Genomic DNA, 20,029 nt, shown 5'->3' on the forward strand with positions numbered 1-20,029 from the left:
AAAAAACTCATCAGCCGGCGAGGTACGATCCCCGCAGTTGCAGATTTTGTTGCTTAATAAGAACGTAATTTGAAGTCAGAGTTCATGTTACAAGTTTTTATTATACGCACGGAATGATTTGATAAAAATTTCGTTCCATTTTCTTATGTTTTTTTGCCTTTCCACCTTGTTTCCTATCGAGTCACTTGCGAAATAGGTTACGACTCCAAAAGTCACTTGCCACCGACTCGAGTCACGCCATTCGCCTCTGAGAATACGGTGACAGTTAAAAAAAGTTCATTCAAGTCACCTAAAGTTCATTGAAGTCACGGCATTCGCCTGCTAGAATACGGTGACTCTAAAAAACTAAGTCACTTCACGTCACTCGCCTCGCAGAATAAGCCCCATTGACATGGTAACAGCTAGTCGAATGTAATAAATGAATTATTCCGTTAGTATGATTAATGATTGCCCTACAGCACAGAATTTGATAAACTTCTAACCAGAACGATATCCTGGTAAGAGATTCAAGCTGATCTGTACAGTGTATTCCCTCTATTTATGAATCTCTAGCCGCAATAACTCAAAAAAGGTCTAATGAAAAAAAAACCCGATGATAACACAATGTAAATTGTGAGAAAAGACTCATTAAAGAGAAACAAAAAAAAATTAAAAGTAGGTACATATAAAATTTCTCTTCTAACGAAAATAATTCATAAATCCTACTACACCTCTGCCAATTCGCGAAACGTTACCTCCGGCAAACAAAACAACGTCTTTAGTCTCCCTTTTTCCTCTCTCTAACGCCGCAGCTCTCCAACCGGACAAGTGATAATTCACAAGTGGCGGAAAAATAACAGCAATTTGACGCGAAGCGTGATACGCTACGTACACAACTCCCAGGCAGCCAGTCCCATGCGCTTGAGAGGAACGGTCTGAATTTGCTACGCCAATCGTCGTTATCAATCGTGATTCTACTAGTCATCTTTGTACGACGGCAACCGAAGCGAGTCAAGAATGGGTTGGTCTCGTCCCAAGGATGTTCCGTATCCATCGGTGTGGCACCGCTTCCAGGCCAAGGATGTGGACAGTGACGCCATGGTGACTTACGTGGTCCAGGATCTGCCGGAGGAACGCTTTGAGGATGCAATAAACCATATGATTGGGATTTTCATCCACGACGAGCCGATGTGCAGGGCCAAAAGTGAGTGATTTCCTATACCTATGTTTATAAGGTTAAAAAATTAAGGCTTTATCAAGCGACTCGTTTAGGTAGGAGTGAAATTTTTGAACAACGAGAAAAGAGTCTTCATGTTAAAGAGGGTGTAATGAAAAGAAACTGAACCAGAAGTTGTAAACTGGAGCGGAAGCGGAGTGATTCGAGATGCAGAGCAAATGTTTCCATGAAGATGAAATGGTGAATATGGAACAACGCAGAGGTATGTTTTCCTCCCTATGTTATGTGGGTATATTCACCATAGAAATTGTCTCCATAGAGAGAGTTGTTGGTGTTGTTTTTATTGGTACCAGAGAGTGAAAATATGTCGCTCTTTGTTTTGTCCTTAAACGAAAATTTAAATGCTCAATTGAGATGACAAGGTTAGGTCTGATCGCCATCTTTCTAAATCATTAGTGTGGCTGGAATTTGAAACAATATTGAAATACGTCAATGATTTTCATTAGAAGGGATCACCGTAAATTTGTTTTATAATTGACTATCCAGCTTTATCTGTGAGGGTTTAAGATTTGAAAAGATGACAGACTGTTGAACTTACATACGTGACAACTCAACCCAGTTAGGGGCCGTTCACATACCACGTGGGGGAGGGGGGTGTTTGGAAATGTCCACGCTTGTCCACGGAGAGGGGGGTAGGGGTTTGGGTCATGTCCACGTGGACATATTTACTTTTTGAATCATAGAATTACAAAGCTTTCTAGTTTAAGTTTAAACAATCAAAAGCCACTTGAAAGCAAGTAATAAATATGATTATTAAGAAATTTTAAAAGTTTGAAATTATTTTATATCCGGTAAAGCTATTTATTTTATTTTTTTAAATAAGCCATTCCAATAACAAATAGGCAAAAAGAAGTGTTTTCTAACTGTCAAATGAGTTTTTGAAAAAAAAAAAACAAATTCAAATCTGTCCACGTGGACATCCGGGGAGGGGAGTAGGGGTTTGCCAAATGTCCACGCTTGTCCACGGAGGGGGAAGGGGGGTGTCAAAAATCTCATATTTCTGTCCACGTGGTATCTGAACGGCCCCTTAGTTCCTGTAAAAACAAATATGCAGGATGTCGTGCCGTCTCTATAGATTACACTTATTCGATAAAATTTATTGATGCCGGACAAAGAATTTAGTACGTAGTTCAGCTTCTATAACAAATCCTCTTCTAATCTTCTATCCGTCTATCATCAAAAGTGTCAAAAAGTTTATCTTTAAAAAGATAATTGGAGTAGCTTAAAAGAAGAAAAACACAAGGGCAAAAATTCTGGAGGTAGTTTCTGCATCACAACCGGAAATCAGTGTCTATTAGGAGTAACCGAAATAGTTTATTCATTGGGATAATTTATAAAAGTAAGATGAGCAATCTGTTTTGAATTTTTGTTTGTAAATAACATTCGGAATATAAATTACACGTTCAAATCAAACTTTTGTCGATGTCGAATTTTAAATTGATAAGATAGATCTTATGAGCTAGTGAGATATTGTATCTAAAACTAATAAAGAAACTTCTCAAGTATGAATTTCAATGAAACTAATTGAAGAAAAAATAAAAACTAAATTTGCGAGATTGTGTAGGCTAATCATTTATTTTCATTAGAATATGGAAATCAGTTGACGAATTAAATATTAAATCGCCACTATCGCCTTGTTTGGGAGAAAAAGTAGAAAGCCACTCAGCTACTTCACGTCCAATTGAATAAACATCGGCATGATAAGAGGCGGGTGAATTGAATAGAATGTGTGTGACCGTTAGAATCTGGGCGCAAACAAACGGCTCGGCGTGTTTATTCAGACGACCTTATCTAGAAGTCAAGTTCAATTTCGTTTTCGTCAAATTATGCCTAATCCAGCTGGAGTGTACGTTAGACTGGTCCAAATTAAACCCAAAAATATCAAACGGTTTTGGGTTCCTTTTGGGCCGTATCAAAACTGTTCTTATTTTGTGGATCTAGGATTATTAAATTTCATTTTTAAATTTCTCAAACCCTGGGGTCAAAAAAGCTTTGTTTTGGTTCAAAACTCATCCATGTTTTTTGCAGAAATTTTAGGTAACGTTTACATGAGTAAATCGAACTTTTAGGTTTGTATGGAAGAATTAAATGTTTTGTACTAAAAAATCAACATAATTTTTGTTTTTTCTGTGAAACCGAGCCTGCCAATAATTTTTGTGCCAATTTTTAAATTCTTTAAAGGTATTTTTTTCCTAAAAATATAGTAGACCGTAACTTCGTATGTAATTAGGCAAAAAAGTTATTAGCTGTTTATCCAGAGTATGTCTTTTGGCATTGATAACCAATAAATTCAATTAACATCACTGCTGGTGCCTCGCGAAGCTTTGCATGAAAAGAAGTCATGCAATACTTAGCGAGGCACCCGGCAGTGATGTCAATTGAATTTATGTTTTATCAATGCTAAAAGACATGCCCCCGTTCAACACGAGGTTGATTTTTCAGTACAAAATTATCAATTATCCAATACAAACCTTAAAGTTCAAATTTACTTATGTAAAGGTTACTTAAAAATTCTGCAAAAATCCTGGATGAGTTTTGAACCAAAACAAAGCATTTTAAACCATTTTTCAGAAATTCAAAAATGACCCTTAATCGACTCAGTCTAGTGTGATATAGCAGTTTGCCGTTTAAAGTTGGTGTGATTAGTAAGAAAAAAATTTTTTTTTGTTCAGACTTACAGTTTTCGACATTTTTTTCACTGTGAATTTTCAACTACAAGATTCAGCTTTAAGAAATTGATTTTAATAAATTGATAAGGTTGCCGGATTTTTTTAACTAACTACCATACATATATTGAAATACAGCACATGTTATATCAAAGAGCTACCAAAATTTGCCCAGTTGTTATTGGGCCCAAGCGCAAACTCCAAACCGCTTTAAACTTTTTTATTGGTTCAATTTAGACCATTCTAGTGTGCTACTGCTGTGGCTATAAAAAGAGATAATTTATGTACATAGTTATGTGACTTTGTGGTTACCAATTCTATGAGATTTAAATAAATAATGCCTAGGGCGTGAATAAAATATCAAAAGGTAATTTGACTTGAATTAGGTAAGTTGACAAAATACGTAAAAAAAAGTGGGTTCGTGATACAGCTCTGTTGGCAATCAGTTGCCTCCTCCTGAGTTGATGTCCGCGGAGCCCAAGAGTAAACATCGGATACAGTTGTATCGGATGAATTTTTCAATGACTGTACGCTAGACTGCCTCAAATTTGTATGGGAAATTCAAAACTTGTGAAATGTTATGCGCTGCAGGCTAAAATTTTTTCAAAAACGGTTTTTCTTAAAGCCCAAACTATGATAAATATTTCATCCGAAGACAGCATATCGATAAGATTTAAGATAAAAAAGTTATTAGGCTTCAAAAATGGGCTAGCATTTTTTACGGTGGCATTCATCACTGTTAATGAAGCGGCAATATGTTCGACCGCCCCGACTCATTAACAGTGATGAACACCATCCTTAAAAAAGTTAGCCCATTTTTGAAGCCTTATAACTTTTTTGTCTTAACTTTTATCGATATGCTGTCTTCGGATGAAATATTTTTCATAATTTAGGCTGAAAGAAAAACCGTTTTTGAAAGAAATCAACCGAAAGGAACTAAAGTTATTGATGAAAAACTGGTTTTTCATGTTTCTCCCGAACAAAATGTCTCAAAATCCCATACAAACTTCAGGCTCGTTGAGCGACCCCTTTCCGTAATCCGATCTGGCTCAAATTTGGCATGAGCTCTTGTACTAGGCCAGGATCAATTTTAGCCTGCAGCGCATAACTTTTTCAAAGGTCGGGGTCGGGTCATTTGGGGCACTCTACTGTACGCCAACTGCAACGTTAATCTAAAGTCGAGAATGCCAGAAAAATGTTAAAACGACTATAACAAAAATAAATTAAAATTAAAATAATATAACAGTCTTTTTCAGGTGTTTTAATTAACAATATTGGATATGGTTGAAACAGAGTTTTTGTACACAATTAACACACGGCGTATTACAGGACACGACACTTAACGTTCTTACAAAACGGAAAAAGGATTCAAAATAACCTTTTTTTTTTGTCGACCGGTTTCGGGTTCGATGTTGCCCATCTACAGGACGAGTCGGACATCGTCCTGTAGATGGGCAACATCAAGCCCGAAACCGGTCGACAAAAAAGGTAATTTTGAATCATTTTGACGTTAAGTGTTAAGTGTCGGATCCTGTAATACGTCGCGTGTTATTTGTATAATTAAGTTCATACGTTGGCACAATCCCGTTTAATATGAGAGTTTTTGTAACTTTTCGAGAGTTCACTAATGATTTTTTTGCTTTACATTTTTCTAAGCTATTTTGTTTCGATTCCGTTTTGCTTGTTTTCACTACGTTATTTTCTCAATATTTCCTGCTGGTAATAGAAAGCACACTTCCGATAACACCAGGTTATAAAGCCGCTATCGCTCCCGTCGAGCTGCGATAAGATTATTCTTTTATGAATGAAATATGTGCTCTGTGAGGTTCATTGTTGATGTCGTGCTTCATTCAGGGGCAATATTCTGGGATAATAATAATCTCTTGCAACCGGTTCCTGTTATCTGGCATGTCTAAATATAGACCAATTTATTTGCCATCATTGATCCATGAAAGGGGATAAAAATGAGTTATAAACAGCTCTGTAAACATAACAGCAAATTAAATAAGAACAAAGTTTTTTTTAATCATAATAAATATCTGCACTGACGATCCGGAGGCGGCATTTTAAAGGGTATCCACAATAAAAATGCCACACACAAAATTGATTCGCAAAATTCGAGTTTTCATCCGATTACCATCAAATTTTCAGGGATTGAAAAATAACTATTAAACTTCATTTTTCCAATTTATGGCCTTAACCCCGGCCATAAGATTCTGCACAACCTGTGAACCAACCGTTTTTTGAATGTAAACCCATACTTTCTTCAGTTCCTCGACTGTCTTCACTATCTTAGGTCGTTTAAAAAGGTGCTGCTTCTCGATGGGGCGGAGCTCCGTTGGGAGGGTTGAACATTTACGGCACGAAATTGACCTTATTGTCCGCATACCACTTCAGCACGTCCTTGGAGTAGTGGTATGAAGCCAAATCCGGCCAGAAAATTGTTGGCACGTTGTGGGCCTTCAGGAGAGGACGCAGTCCTTTCTGGAGGAACTCTTTCATGTAAACCTGTCCGTTCATCGTGTCCTGGGTCACGAAAGGTGCACTCCGCTTCCCGTACGTGCAGATGGCTTGACAAACCAGGAATTTATTCGCAAATTTGGACATCTCCTGAATGCGAACAGGCTCCGGAACGCTGAACTTTACCTTGGCCGTGAAAAAAAGGTTGCCGGGGATCTGTTTGTAGTCGGCCTTCACATATGTTTCGTCGTCCATGATGCAGCGTTCAAATTTCGTCAGCATGTTGAGCCACATCTCGAACGGAGGCGTTCGGGTTCGGTTGAAGTCGTCGTAGTTGGGACTACGCAGTTGTGATTCTTGGTGTTGTACGGAATATTTTTTCCTTCACTTTTGGGCTTCAAATGCAATGGGTGGTCAATCGTTTCTCGAACCGCTCAATCACCCGCGACACCGTGGAATTCGCAATTCCCAACGTTTTAGCGAAAGAACGATGCGAGAGATCCTTAATTGTTCTCGTGATGAATGCACAAGATTTTATCACGCACGAACTGTTCTTTCGACTCCGCGAGCTTTGATCACAGGACTTTAAAACTTGCAGGATGTAAACAATGCACTATTAACTAAATACACCCAATTTTTCATTAAATTCTACCCAACGCAACGGTTAAAAAGCTATAGCAATTTCATAGTGTGGCAATTTCATCGTGGACACCCTTTAAATATAACACCCAAGTCCCTGATTTTCATCGTGTCGGAGTATCATATGATTTACGTTGCACCATTGGTTAGCGTAACGTTGAAGGGTTACTCGGTGGCTCAAGAAATAACGAATGAATAAACATACTGTAAAAGTTTTTTTTTGGTTTAAGCACTTTTTGATCGTTCCACCTTTTTAGTAAGAGGACCAAAAAGTTTACGGAAACGTTTTTGCAAGTAAAATAAGCCACATTATTTTTTATCGCTTCTGAACATTACATGATGAAACAAAAACTGCAAAAACGTGAAATTACATTATTCTATGGTCATCCATGCCAAACGCAAGACCAGCTTGTTTGAACATTGCCAAACTAAAGTTTTTGCATTTAAAACGGTGGTGTTTGTAATTATTAATGTTTACTTTACCATTTCAGAACTAGCGGAGCAGCAGCCTAGCGTGGAGGAAATTCGGGATGTTTGGCGAGAGCTCGTCAAGCAGCGGATGGCCCTTGTTTGCTTCCGAGAAGGTGCCGATGATATCGTCGGGATGAACGTTACCTATGTTTCGTGTGTGGATGATGCCAAAGATTATAAGGTAATTGCTGATTTGTGGTTGGGATCTATGTTTCTTTCCCCCTTTAACACCCTTTAACATTTGATCCCGAACAGAGCAAAGGTGATCGCTGGCAGGACGTCGTGGATGCAGTGCTATACATCACCGAACAAAGTAAGGTTTTCGAACGGTTCGACGTCACTGAATACCTGACTGCGATGGGCCTCTCGGTGTCACCACGCTATCGCGGTCGGGGGATTGCAACGGAGATCCTTCGAGCTCGTGTTCCCCTTGCGCAAGCAGTGGGAGTAAAATTGACCTCGACCGTGTTCACCGCCATAGGATCCCAAATTCCGGCCGCCAAGGTTGGCTTCGTGGAGACCTTCGTGATGGACTATGATAAACTAGCAGAGCTCGATCCAAGGTTTACGTTCCCCGGAATTCAAAGCAAGAGCTGCAAGAGTATGAGTTTGCGAATCGAATAAAATGAATCAATTACTTTGCCGCTGAAATTCGTTTTACTAGGTGGACTAGAAATGAACAATCTGTTTTGAAGTTTTCCAATTGAATAATGAGCTTGTTAAAATGGTCATGACATTTAGCCAATACATTGATAAATCTGAGTGAGGGTTAACTAACTAGGTCCATTACAAGTCAAGTTCATCAACAAGTATCAGCCATGTTATTGATTTGTCGCCTCATTCAAATTATGAACAACGCTATACACTTATGTATGTTTATTTTTCTTTTGTTATCCGACACTTACCAAACTTAATCGATACATTCGCTGTGGTCTACAATAAAAATCCAGAAATTTTTAAAATTAACCACCCACCCAAGAGTTAGACTCTTGACCCTACCTCCTTTGTTTCATGATTTTCAAAAAGTCATCATCATAAATATGAAATATGAAATCTCCGAGCTTAGAAGTCTTAGAAAAATGACAAAATAATCGATGTTACGATTTTACTATAATCTTTTTATTGATATTGTTGATGTTAAGATAAAATTACATTTGAAGCGTCTCATTAAAGATAGATTGATTGTTTGATTAGAGAGACTTAAAACTTAAAAGTTCATTCATCTCTGAGATCTCAAAATAGTTTCATCATGTTTTAGAGATAATATTCCGTAAAAATCTCACTATAATATTTTATAGGTAGTTCCCGAGATATTAAAGATTGAATATTTTTTCGAGGTTTAATTTGGCGATACCGGATCTATATAAGACAGCTTTGGGAAGTGGCGATGATTTTTCTTAAAGTTATAAAATGTTACCATTCATTCATTACAATGATGAAGGCTTTTTCTATACAAACAAACACAAAGACAAAGTATCGGCATTCGTGTTTTCCGTTCCCTTACAATGCTGAATGTCGTAGTCATATTGATGCAGGAACAAAACCTATCTTGTCAGTCTACCATTCAGCAATTTGCACTGCTTAGGAAAAATAATTGCCTTGTGGTCTGTGATGATGTTGATATGCCTACCGAACAAATACTGCCTCCATTCATCCAGAGCCCAAACGATTGCGAGAGCCTCTAGCTCTGTAACCGTGTAATTTGTCTCTGCCGATTTTAGATTTCAACTTGCATAGGCAATAACCTTATTGTTTCCCAAGTTGTCCTTTTGAAAAAGCACACCGACAATTTCTTCATTGGATCGGAACTATCCGTTTGTACGAAAAATTCCTTCTCAGAATCAGGGTGATGTAGTAACTTATAATTCAAGAACATTTCTTTAAGTTTTCCGAATGCCAGTTATTGGTCTTCCATCCATTGCCAAGGCTGCTTCCCTTGTAACAAGTCGTAAGGTGGTCGAGCTATTTCAGCGAAGTGAGGCATGAACCGTGCAACGTAGCTTGCCATTCCTATGAAGCTCCGCAAATCGTGAACAGAGCGTGGGACAGGAAAGTTTTGTATAGCCGATGTTTTGCTAGAGTCGATGGTTATTCCATCAACGCTTATTTTTTGTCCAGTTCGCATCCGCTGTCGATTAAAGTCTCCACTTTTATTTTGTCCACCTTCACTTCAATGTACAGTGATCGATAGATTCGCTGAATTTTCGATTGTTCATATTCCGGATCTTTCCTAAGCAACTCTTCCCGACCCACGAATACTGTCAAGACCGCCGGTTCCTCTGTTGTTTCTTCGGTTCCGGCGATGTTGCGGTTGTGACTGATGTTACTCGGTCCAGGCCCAGGCTTTGCTCCCTCCATGATGAATAGTTACCCGATCCATTACTATAGAGGGCCGTGGAATTTATGAACCGGTCCTCCGACTGTAAAACTTGATATGCCGATTCTATTTCCTAGCATGAGCCAAAAAAATGCTGTACATTTCTTGGATGGCGGGCGAGATACTGAATCAATTCTCGTTCTGTTGGTGGAGGCGTCAGATATCCAGCTTTTGCCACAATATTTAAAAAAATATTCGGCCCTGTGAGATCTGCTTCTTTGTACATAGGAACCTCGCGTAGTTTCCTTCGAAACTTGTCGTTGTCTGTACCCAATAATTTTCCAAGAAATGGTACATAAAATATTCTTAGTTTTGAAATAAATGATCAAACCCACTAGCCTATGTCTTCGCTTCTTCTTCTAAGCAGGGCAAAACGGCTAACAATTTCTCATAGGGGATACGCTGTTGTTGAAACAGTACTCGTGTTGCTTTATGAACTCCATTGGATGCTGTTCATTCGAAGTTTCTTTGAACGAAGGTGTGGCCAACAAAGGATTTCTATAAATTTTTCCCTCCGTCCCTGTGAAACCGCTACTTCCATCAATTACAGGTGGATGGACCGAGTTCGGTAACCAAGGATTGGAAAAATCCTGACTGATTGCCGGTCCCAGTTCTTCTAATGGTACTACCTGGTCAACCCGATGTACCCAGTCCGTTCGTTGGACCAGAAGGCATCGTGCATCCAAAGTAAACAGGTGGCATCGTAGTGAATCTATTCCCTGTAGTTTGAAAGGGTACCTCAGGTACACCTTCCATCGCTCTAGGTGCTCTTCCGTGAGCCTGTCTTTGTACATGAACAGCTTCTTCTCGTCGGAGAATGTCTCGCTGCATTTGGGTTAGCCAAACCCCTAGAATATTATCCTGCAGCCTGATTATTACCTACCTCTGGTTGCTCTGAGCGCCTTTGGTTATTACAAGTTTCTCTCATACTCTGCTCCAGTTGATTCATCCGGGTTTGCAACGCCTGCATCAATTCAATTAGAACATTCTGCCCCTGGATGTTCTGTTGGTAGCAAACTAGCAGTTCGTTGAGAATCCGAAATGTCATACTGCTGACTGTCGCGTCCTTGATTTTCCGGATACCTCTCGACTGTCCTCGCTTCTCCAGTGTTCGCTTGATTATTGATATCCTGTTCAATATTGGACCTATCCATCTGAACGAAATTTCCATCACTTCGTGGTGTCGAAGCGAACTACACTCGTGGCAATAATCAAGGGCCTGTTGGAACACCCGTCGCCGGAAGACTCATCCATGAGAAGTCAATGCATCCGTGGTTCTCTATAAAATCAACTCACTGTTTCGAAGTATAAATAAACCGCCCCCGAAAACATTTTATAATCATGGAAACGTATGGTACTGTTGTCCACGTTCCTTCCTCCCTGTGTTCCAGTTGTCTTTGCGTCCAATACTGCACAGTAGACCCGGCCGAGTTAAGATGAGTAGTAAATGTACTTTTACTACTCACCGGGATGCTGACAAGATCTGACTGTGTATGTATCATAAGCATAAGCATAAGCATAAACATAAATAAACCGCACACAAAAACTAATGTGATATAAGGTAGGGATATCGCACTAACACTCCTTATACTCTACTCTGTCATTACTACTAGGGACATTTGCACGATTCTGAATCTCTCGCTAAGCGATTCGGTGTTACGAACCCCCACAGCTACTAACTCTGATGGACTACGATCGCCCAATTCACCACTTACCAAATTTGTGGTACGAACACTTTGAGAACTTTTCTTTCCGGCTCTCCAGGTCGATGGTTACCAACTTCCCAGCAAACATGAAATCGCATTAAAATGATAACTCAAGTCATTAAAAACGTTACTGCGAATCGTAATTCCGTCGAACGCAAGTAAAAGGTCGTAAAAATCGTTACTCGAAGTCGGTTTAAATCGGATATGATTAAAAGTCCGCCATGTTTGCAGGTTTTGAAGACGATTTCGTTCCTTTGCTTTCTCCCGCGTGGGTCAAGTGAGAGAACAGCTTTGTTGTTCTCTCTGCGACCAGCAGTGCAACCAGATTGCTAAAAATCAGATGGTGTATTTGCAAGAATTGCCCAATGACAGAGGCAACAAATATTGTCGCTGGCAAAGGTTTGCATGCGTTGAGAGAAAAAAAACTGGTGCTCTCTTGCATTTTTTCAGTTTGTATGAATATGGTGTCCTATATCGTCCAAATCGTATAATCACGTATAATCTTACCGCTTTAGCCAGAAGTTGAAAATATGTATGTATATTGCCTCCACTTTGGTAGGTAAATGCAGAGACCGACAAAAAACACAAACACAACACAGTACATAACGTGCAACACAAATCCTGGAGTGCTGACACATAAATTTTTGTGTGCGACACTTTGGTTTGGCACAGCACTTTAATTGTGTTGTGTTGCATCAAATCAACACGACACAGTTCCCAGTTGTGTCGTGTCGAGGATAACACAACACGCAGCACAGTGTTGTTACGAGCAAGGCTATTTTTTCACCCGTCGCACTTGACTGGACAGCATTTCTCCTTATTTTCAATGGCGAAGCTCTTCACTCACATTGTGTTGAGCAAAAGCAAAAGAAAAGAAATTATCCAGTTCGGCCGCAAGCAAGTAGGCGACGAATTGAAAAAAAAGCTACCTGCAGGAGCAACAATGATAATCGTATCGGGACCGGCACACGAACACACTGTGTCGTCAACTGTGTCGCATACTGTGCTGTGTTGCGGCCGACACGCAACAAAAGTAGATTGACACAGACACAGCACAGTTTCGTTTCGGAAGTGCTGTGTCATCAAATTGTGTTGCACTTACTGTTCTCGTGCTGTTTTCGGTCCCTGGGTAAATGCTGTTTTTTCGAGTTTCATACGATCATTCCATAGTGTATATGAGACGTATAACAAAGGTGTAGAGAAATATACCTACAGAAATGTTTGCTGGGTTTGATAGGTTAGACGCCATTTCTCTATTTTACCGAACGTTTTAAATATTCTTCTTCCACGTCTTCTTCGGACTGCTGCTTCAGACGTTTCTTCTGATCGCTTATTGTTTTGTTTATTGTTTATTTATTTAATCCATCGGACCGAAAGTCTAAATGGATGTGTGGGAAAAGCACTAGGCGAAAAAACCCATCTAAGAAGATCACATAAACGATACAACAGTTATCATGAGGCAAAACTAGCACTAATTGATTAACAAAATAGAAGCTAACTTAAAACGCTGTACAACACAAAAATTAACTTAGCATTCTAGCTCGTAAGCGGTTCACAAATGTATCACTGGACAAATTAAAATCAAATTCACTATATACATCATGAATACTGCACACATGGCACGAATAGGCTCGTTCTGACCATAGACCGTTCGATGAAAACCAAGCCGAAGAAATTCTCGCGTTCTCAGTTGTCTTATCATGAACCCCTAATAAATATGCGAGGATCCCGGTTTAGCCCCCAGTTGTGAACGCCCTAGTTGTACCCGGTCTCTTTTGAACCTTCCACCTCCGCAAAAAATCATCTCCAACGTAATACCCAAATCTGTCACCAAAAATACTTCGATAGTTCCGCAATACTACGAATATAATTTCATCGACCGATCACTTACCCGACGAAGTAATCACTTCCACTCTTTCGTGGTTTTGTTGTTCACCTCCTGATCCTCAATCAATAGGGTGGTTCGTCACAGCTTAGATGAGACCTGATGAGTCCTTTCCTCGCAAAAGCTTCCGGCTGCGCTTTGGCTATGTGTTTTTGAGTGAAAAATTCGAATCTCACGAACGAGGTGGTCCACTACACCAGAGCCCTGCTGTAGGACTTCATTTCTATGAGGTGCTCTTCGGTGCCTCACGGGCTCCGTTATCGACTAACTAATTCAAAATTCAGAACTAAATTGATTTTAGCATGTTATGCTAAAATTCTGCATTTAATGGCAGAGAACTGCGTAAGATGATATCATGACATTGTATCGGTTATATTTTTTAAATCAACCGAGTTATAAATGCATAAGACTTGTTTTCTAAAAACAAATTTTTCATATAATATTCAATTTTCAAAAAATTAAAAAAAAAACAATCACCCACTCCCGTGGATGTTCTATCAACTGCTAAATGAAAATTTATGCAAACCTCATTACCATGATTACTCGAAAGCAACGCTGATTTCGCTACAGACCCAATACCTGATGACACAATCAGATTGGCTCATTATGTATCAAATAGGTAATTGAAGGACTGTCCGCTTGTTTCAACGGCTCTGAAACTAAAACCAAATGCGAACATTCTCCACAATCAAATTTCTCTTGTCTGCTAAACGTGTGTTTAGGACAGCAGTTGTCGCGCATTTTAAACTGTGAACCTGTCCCATTGCAATAAACTATGCCAGTCGCGGTTGCTCGCGTAATATTCCGGCTCAATAGAAATTTTATTCAATCTCCCTCATCCGGAGCGTGCCGGTTCAGCTGGGCTGATCAGACTGATATCACCAGAGAACATCAAATGAAGCGAGCGAGGGATGTGTGTAATCCACTTTAGAACATTCGAAGGGTTTGGTTAGTCTTATCGGAGTCGCGTCCTCTAGCAGCGGACAATGTGGTTGTTGTCGTTTCGAATAGGAGTTGTTGGTCTTTTCCTGTTGCAATTGGTCTTTGCAGGTCAATGCGAACCGAAATCGAAGTGCGTGAGTGAATTATAACATCAAAACTTCCTATTAATGAAACGTGTAACCTTACAGATGTTCTAGGAAGCTATCCAATTCCGTTAGTCGTAGCAGCCTTACGGCATTAGTTCTTGCTCGGGGTGGCTCGAAAGGCATCCCGCTGAAGAATTTGGCACAGATCGGAGATGGGCGATCGTTGCTTAGTCGAACGCTCAAAGTTTTGGTAGAATTCGAACGTTTCAATACCGTTTGGGTGTCAACCGACGATCCACGAATTATATCCGATGTAAAGAATCATTTCCCGAACGGTAGTCTTGTGCGGGTGCATTATCGCTCACCGGAAACTTCGCAAGACGATACTACCTCGATAGATTCGGTTTTGGAGTTCCTGTCTAAGCACCCGGAGGTTGAGAATCTAGCCCTGGTACAGTGTACTTCACCGTTCTTGAGAACGATTTATCTGGAAGATGCGTTCAAGAAGTTTCATCGGGGTAAAAAGGATTGCGTTTTCAGTGCGGTTAGAAGCTACAAGCTTAGGTGGAAAGAATCGGTCGACGATATGATCATACCAGTGAATTTCAACCCAGATAAACGACCTCGTCGACAGGACTGGACCGGTGAACTGGTAGAAACGGGCATGTTCTATTTTGCGCGCAAGAGCTTGTTGATGCAAGGACGATTTCAGAACGATAACTGTGGTATTGTGGAGATCGACTACCGAGATGCGCTGGAGATCGATTCCGGCTATGACTTGGAGCTAGCGAAAATGATTGTACAAAACGGTGGCCAATAAAAACTGATCTAGTTGGTTGACTATTTCGGTCGAAAAAAAATCCTCAATCGACAATCAGAGGATAAATCACTCTTTCAATGTACACATTAAGGACAGTGAAGAAATCCAAGCCAGAAAATACCGATATTCGGCATTTTGTATCTCAAAAACCTCTATACCAAATTCCAAAAATTAAGTATATTTGTGTTACAGAAAGGCTTATGTTCAATTTTTTAGGATTTAATTCAATGATAAAATTTGTAATATTCGGGTAATGCTTCTGAGTGTAGCATATTCGCGGCAAGCGAAAAAACGATATACATATTTCGTATTTGGTCCGCAGTGTGTTAAGGAATTTTTTTTATCATTCTGTTGTAGTAAGCGGTGATAACCGATGACATTTATAGTTGAAAATAAATTTTACTATTCTATTCCTAACCATCAAACGAACAAGTCGTTCTTATTACAAAAGGATATGAACCACGTTACGTTTAGAAGATTTTGATCTCAAGATATGGCTTCTCGCGGAATTTCAAACCTTCCGGGCATAGAGCGACCTCAAGGCAGGGAGTACTGGGCAACATGAAAATTTGCCGTACAAACCTACCTCGAACTTCAAGAACTCTGGGATGCCGTTAAGCCGAAGGTGAAACCGGATGGTTCTGATGTAGCAGTTGATCCAGAACCGCAAAGCTCGGGCAAAGATTATCCTTTTGCTCGATCCGATAAATTACGTTCACGCTCAGAATGCTACAATGGCCAAAGAAGTTGGGGCGGATTTGGAAAAGGCGTTCGATGACACCGGATTGGCACGGCGTATTGGTTTACTCCGGAAACTTATCAAGACGAATTTTGCGAGTTACACTTCAATGCCGGAATATATCAATACAATTATATCGACAGCCCATCAGCTAAATGGAATCAATTTTGCCATTTCTGTAGAATGGGTTGGTGCGCTGCTGTTATGTGGTCTACCCGAGGAATACAGGTCGATGATCATGGCCTTGGAGAATTCCGGCGTTGCAATCACAGGAGACGCCATCAAAACGTAACTGTTGCAGGAAATCAAAGTACCAACAGCGGATGTAGCGTTACTGGCAAAAGGCAAAAAAGGACACCACGACAGACAGCAGAAGTTGACAAATTCATCACCAAGAGGACCAAAATGCAGGGGATGTGGCCAACATGGCTATATCGCCAGGAATGCAGAAGCAACAAGAAGGCTGAAGCGTTCTGCACCGTGTTGTCGATATTCACATCCTCAAGTGACAGTGAATGTTTTTTTTTATTTGGGTGCAACAGTTCATATGACGCGAAACAAATATTTACTCAAAAACATCAAGCCCGCCTCAAGATCAGTTGCAGCAGCGAATAAGGCAACGATGCAGATCGAAGGCTCTGGTACTGCTTTGTTACAATCTCGTTGTCAAGAAGATGCTATTCCCGTCAACGATGTGGAATATATCCCGCAGTAAACGATAAACCTTCTTTCGATCAACAAGGTTGTCAGCGAGGCGAGGGCTACACGGTGATTTTCAACGATGCTGGTTGCATGGTTTTGAACCGCGACGGTCAGGTTGCAGCTACTGGAACGCGAGCCAATGAACTTTTAAAGTTGGAACTACATGAAGAAACGTGGTCAATATCAACTTGACGTATTTCTTTCAATTTTACATTTAAAAAACCTGAATACCCCTCATTTTGAAGGTGTGTGTGTGTAGGATGTTGCTCCTATTTTGATTTTGGAATTCACTCTTCAGTTGTCAAAATGCCGTCCAAGGAAGAAGAGCAGCGTATCAAAATTTTGCTCGCGCATCGCGAAAATCCGAGCTATTCGCACGCAAAGCTGGCAAAATCGCTAATAGTTGCCAAATCAACCGTTACAAATGTAATTAAAGTGTTTGGGGAACGTTTGTCGACAGCCAGGAAGTCTGGATCGGGGGGAAATCGAAAACCGAAAGCCGCTGAGACGACAAATAGAGTTGCCGGTAGTTTCAAGCGAAACCCTAACGTTTCTCTCCGAGATGCCGCAAATAAGCTGGGTGTATCGTCTACAACCGTGCATCGAGCCAAAAAAACGAGCCGGACTATCGACTTACAAGAAGGTAATGACTCCAAATCGCGATGATAAACAAAATACGACGGCCAAAGCGCGATCCCGGAGGCTGTACACGACGATGCTGACGAAGTTTGACTGCGTGGTAATGGAAGACTCCCTTCGGGCCCGAGCAAAACCCTGCACCCCAGTAAAGAGAGAATAGCTGCGATACACAGTAAACGAAAATTACCGAGTCCGGTAATTTTTTTACCGAAATCCTAACATGCGTAAATCGTTAAACTGTTCGGTCATTTTTTCGGTAAAAAATAAACGAACATCGGTAAATGAAGAATCGATTTACCGATGTTCGTTTATTTTTTACCGAAAAAATCACCGAACAGTTTAACGATTTACACATGTTAGGATTTCGGTAAAAAAAAAGAAAAAAAATGATCAAGCTATTCTATGAAAACCTTGAGGATGTGTCTTATATAACCTCTTGACCTCTTCAACTTTTTTCCCTTTGCCGAGCTTTATAAGCAACCTTCAAGCTGAGTTGATGTGTACTGTATAAAAACTCAAAACCTGCTGAGCACGTGGTACCGATACGAAGTATTTAATTGCAATAATGAGCCTTAATTTAGGATTGAAAAAACAACTAGCCATATATTAACTTGAACAGTGGTTTTCAAATTGGTCCCTAGCGTTTCTAGGGGTGTTGAGAGTCTACAAGAATATGCAGTGTGTAAAGTATGGGTGCAATAATTCATATTCATACTGAATTGGCTTCTTCAGCCAAATAGCTATTTAGATTTAGTGCTGAAGACTAATGTTCTAGCTTTGAGAAACCAACCTTTCCCATATTTTGGAATTGCTCATAGAGAAAGAAAAAATAAATAACTTATAAGTTGGAGGCTGCGATTCAAACGCTTTGATATCCGTGTAGGAATTTAAATGAGGGATTTCACAATTTACCGTGCATAATCTAGAAAAACTTAAAACCAAATCCAACGCGCGAATCTTTCTAAATTAAATCTAAGGTACACCGGGGTAAGTGTGGACGGTTTTTCGTATAGTTCAACTTTGAAAAATCATAAAAAAAAACATCAGTGGAACAATTTTCATTAAATAACATTCAATGTGATGCAGAACATGTTGTTTACAAACGCTTAAGAGATGAGCTCGATAGAAGCAAAGCAAAAAAAGTTATCACGTAAATTGTAATGGACTGCTGGTGTTTTCACTTACCCCGATTTATGGGGTAAGTGTGGACGGAAGATTTTCCTTTTGGTTTCTCAGGAAATTTTCAAAAAAAAATGTGTTTTCTTGGTTGAATACGTTATTTTATTGCTCGAACCGTTCAAAACTTTTAAAAAATATTCATGATACTATTAGTAAGGCATCTTTCAATAATTATTGTGTGTAATTTATGATACAACACACGAGTTCCGATTTTATCAAAAACACTGAACAAACAAGTACTTTACCCAACTTTTCATGAACCGAATGCTAAATTTAGCTAAATAATGTAATTCATGAAGAATGAAGGACAGAAAATTGAAAAAATGTGTAAACAACAAATCTTTTTCAAGCCGTGCACACTTACCCCAGGCAGGGGTTGGAGACAAAATTTTAATTTTTTGTAAATAAGCTCTTTTTTCTTCGTTTTTAACCGCCGTTTCTTTTCCTAACTGGTTGTTTGGAATGTAAGGATTGTTTCAATGTAGAGTTTTTCATCGAGAGCCAGGTAGTTTACGAGAAATTGACAATTGAAAAAAATGCACATTACCTCGACATCGTAGGTGAAAATAGAAAATTCGCAAAAAGTCGTTGTAAACATCCGTTATTGTCGGAATTGTATCTTTTTTACAGTTATTGGATAGATTACAAGTAAATTGAACATTCTGCATTAAAAGTTTGAGAAAATAGTGCACAGTATTGTTTTAATAGCCATCGTCCACACTTACCCCGCGTCCACACTTGCCCCGGTGTACCTTTTTTTTTGTTTTGTACAATTCCATTTCATTGGTAAATTTATGACTTTTGAATTATTATTGATAAGGTATAAATTGCGGATTGGTAGGCGATGCTTTGTGGAGCCGGTCGCGTTTGTTTTCTCTCTCCGTTCGCGAAAATTTTCTTAAAGATCGAAATTTTTCTTAAATGGATCCGAAAGAACATTTCCAAATAGTGACCGGTTTATTGATTTAGTGGTGTTATGTGATTTTGATCCAGAAGAAGACAAGTTTGGAGTTCGACATAATTCATTTATTTAAGCGATTGTTTGCTGCAACTTCATGAAAAATTACTATATTTAACCATTTACAATCTCACCATATCTTAATGTTTACATTCTAGTAAAAGTTATACTACTTGATTCTTCGAATCAATTTTTCAATATTCCGAAAAGCTAGGCTTAGGTTATTTTGAATGAAACTCGAAGATTTTTTTTGTTTTTTTTTTAATAACTATACAACAACAAATTCTGGACATTCAGTTTTATGAAGCTGAGTTCTGGGGACAAATGTTTCTGCTCATTAACCTTTCATACGATCCACAGATTGGGCGGAAAGATACGAAGGCAAAATAGCTGATCTACAGAAACCCAAATATAATTTTCTATATTCTAATTATTATTGCGGTGAGTATAGTGTTGGTAAGTATCGTCATTTCCTAATTGCTTAACAGCATTTAATGTATCTATGATCTATATACACTTTCCCAATAGACATAAATTCATATTT

General features: G+C 39.4%; 2 protein-coding genes across 3 annotated transcripts; both read left to right on the forward strand.

Moving 5' to 3' along the window:
- Positions 1 to 819: 819 nt before the first annotated feature.
- On the forward strand, positions 820 to 8,238 carry LOC129738299 (uncharacterized). Of its 2 annotated transcripts, none has more exons than XM_055729482.1 (3): positions 820 to 1,183; positions 7,473 to 7,633; positions 7,708 to 8,213. In XM_055729482.1, the coding sequence occupies exons 1-3, from the start codon at positions 997 to 999 to the stop codon at positions 8,074 to 8,076; spliced, it is 717 nt and encodes a 238-aa protein (XP_055585457.1). In that variant the 5' UTR covers positions 820 to 996; the 3' UTR covers positions 8,077 to 8,213. The 2 variants fall into 2 exon arrangements, with proteins under 2 accessions (XP_055585457.1, XP_055585458.1); XM_055729483.1 differs by lacking the exon at positions 820 to 1,183 and adding an exon at positions 1,240 to 1,418 and having other exon boundaries at positions 7,708 to 8,238.
- Positions 8,239 to 14,178: 5,940 nt separating this feature from the next.
- Positions 14,179 to 15,693, forward strand: LOC129738310 (N-acylneuraminate cytidylyltransferase). The gene is made up of 2 exons (XM_055729494.1): positions 14,179 to 14,492; positions 14,551 to 15,693. Exons 1-2 carry the CDS (start codon positions 14,407 to 14,409, stop codon positions 15,266 to 15,268), a joined length of 804 nt encoding a protein of 267 aa, XP_055585469.1. The 5' UTR covers positions 14,179 to 14,406; the 3' UTR covers positions 15,269 to 15,693.
- Positions 15,694 to 20,029: the final 4,336 nt, after the last annotated feature.

The sequence above is a fragment of the Uranotaenia lowii genome, chromosome 1, assembly GCF_029784155.1.
Source record: "Uranotaenia lowii strain MFRU-FL chromosome 1, ASM2978415v1, whole genome shotgun sequence".
NCBI lineage: Eukaryota > Metazoa > Arthropoda > Insecta > Diptera > Culicidae > Uranotaenia > Uranotaenia lowii.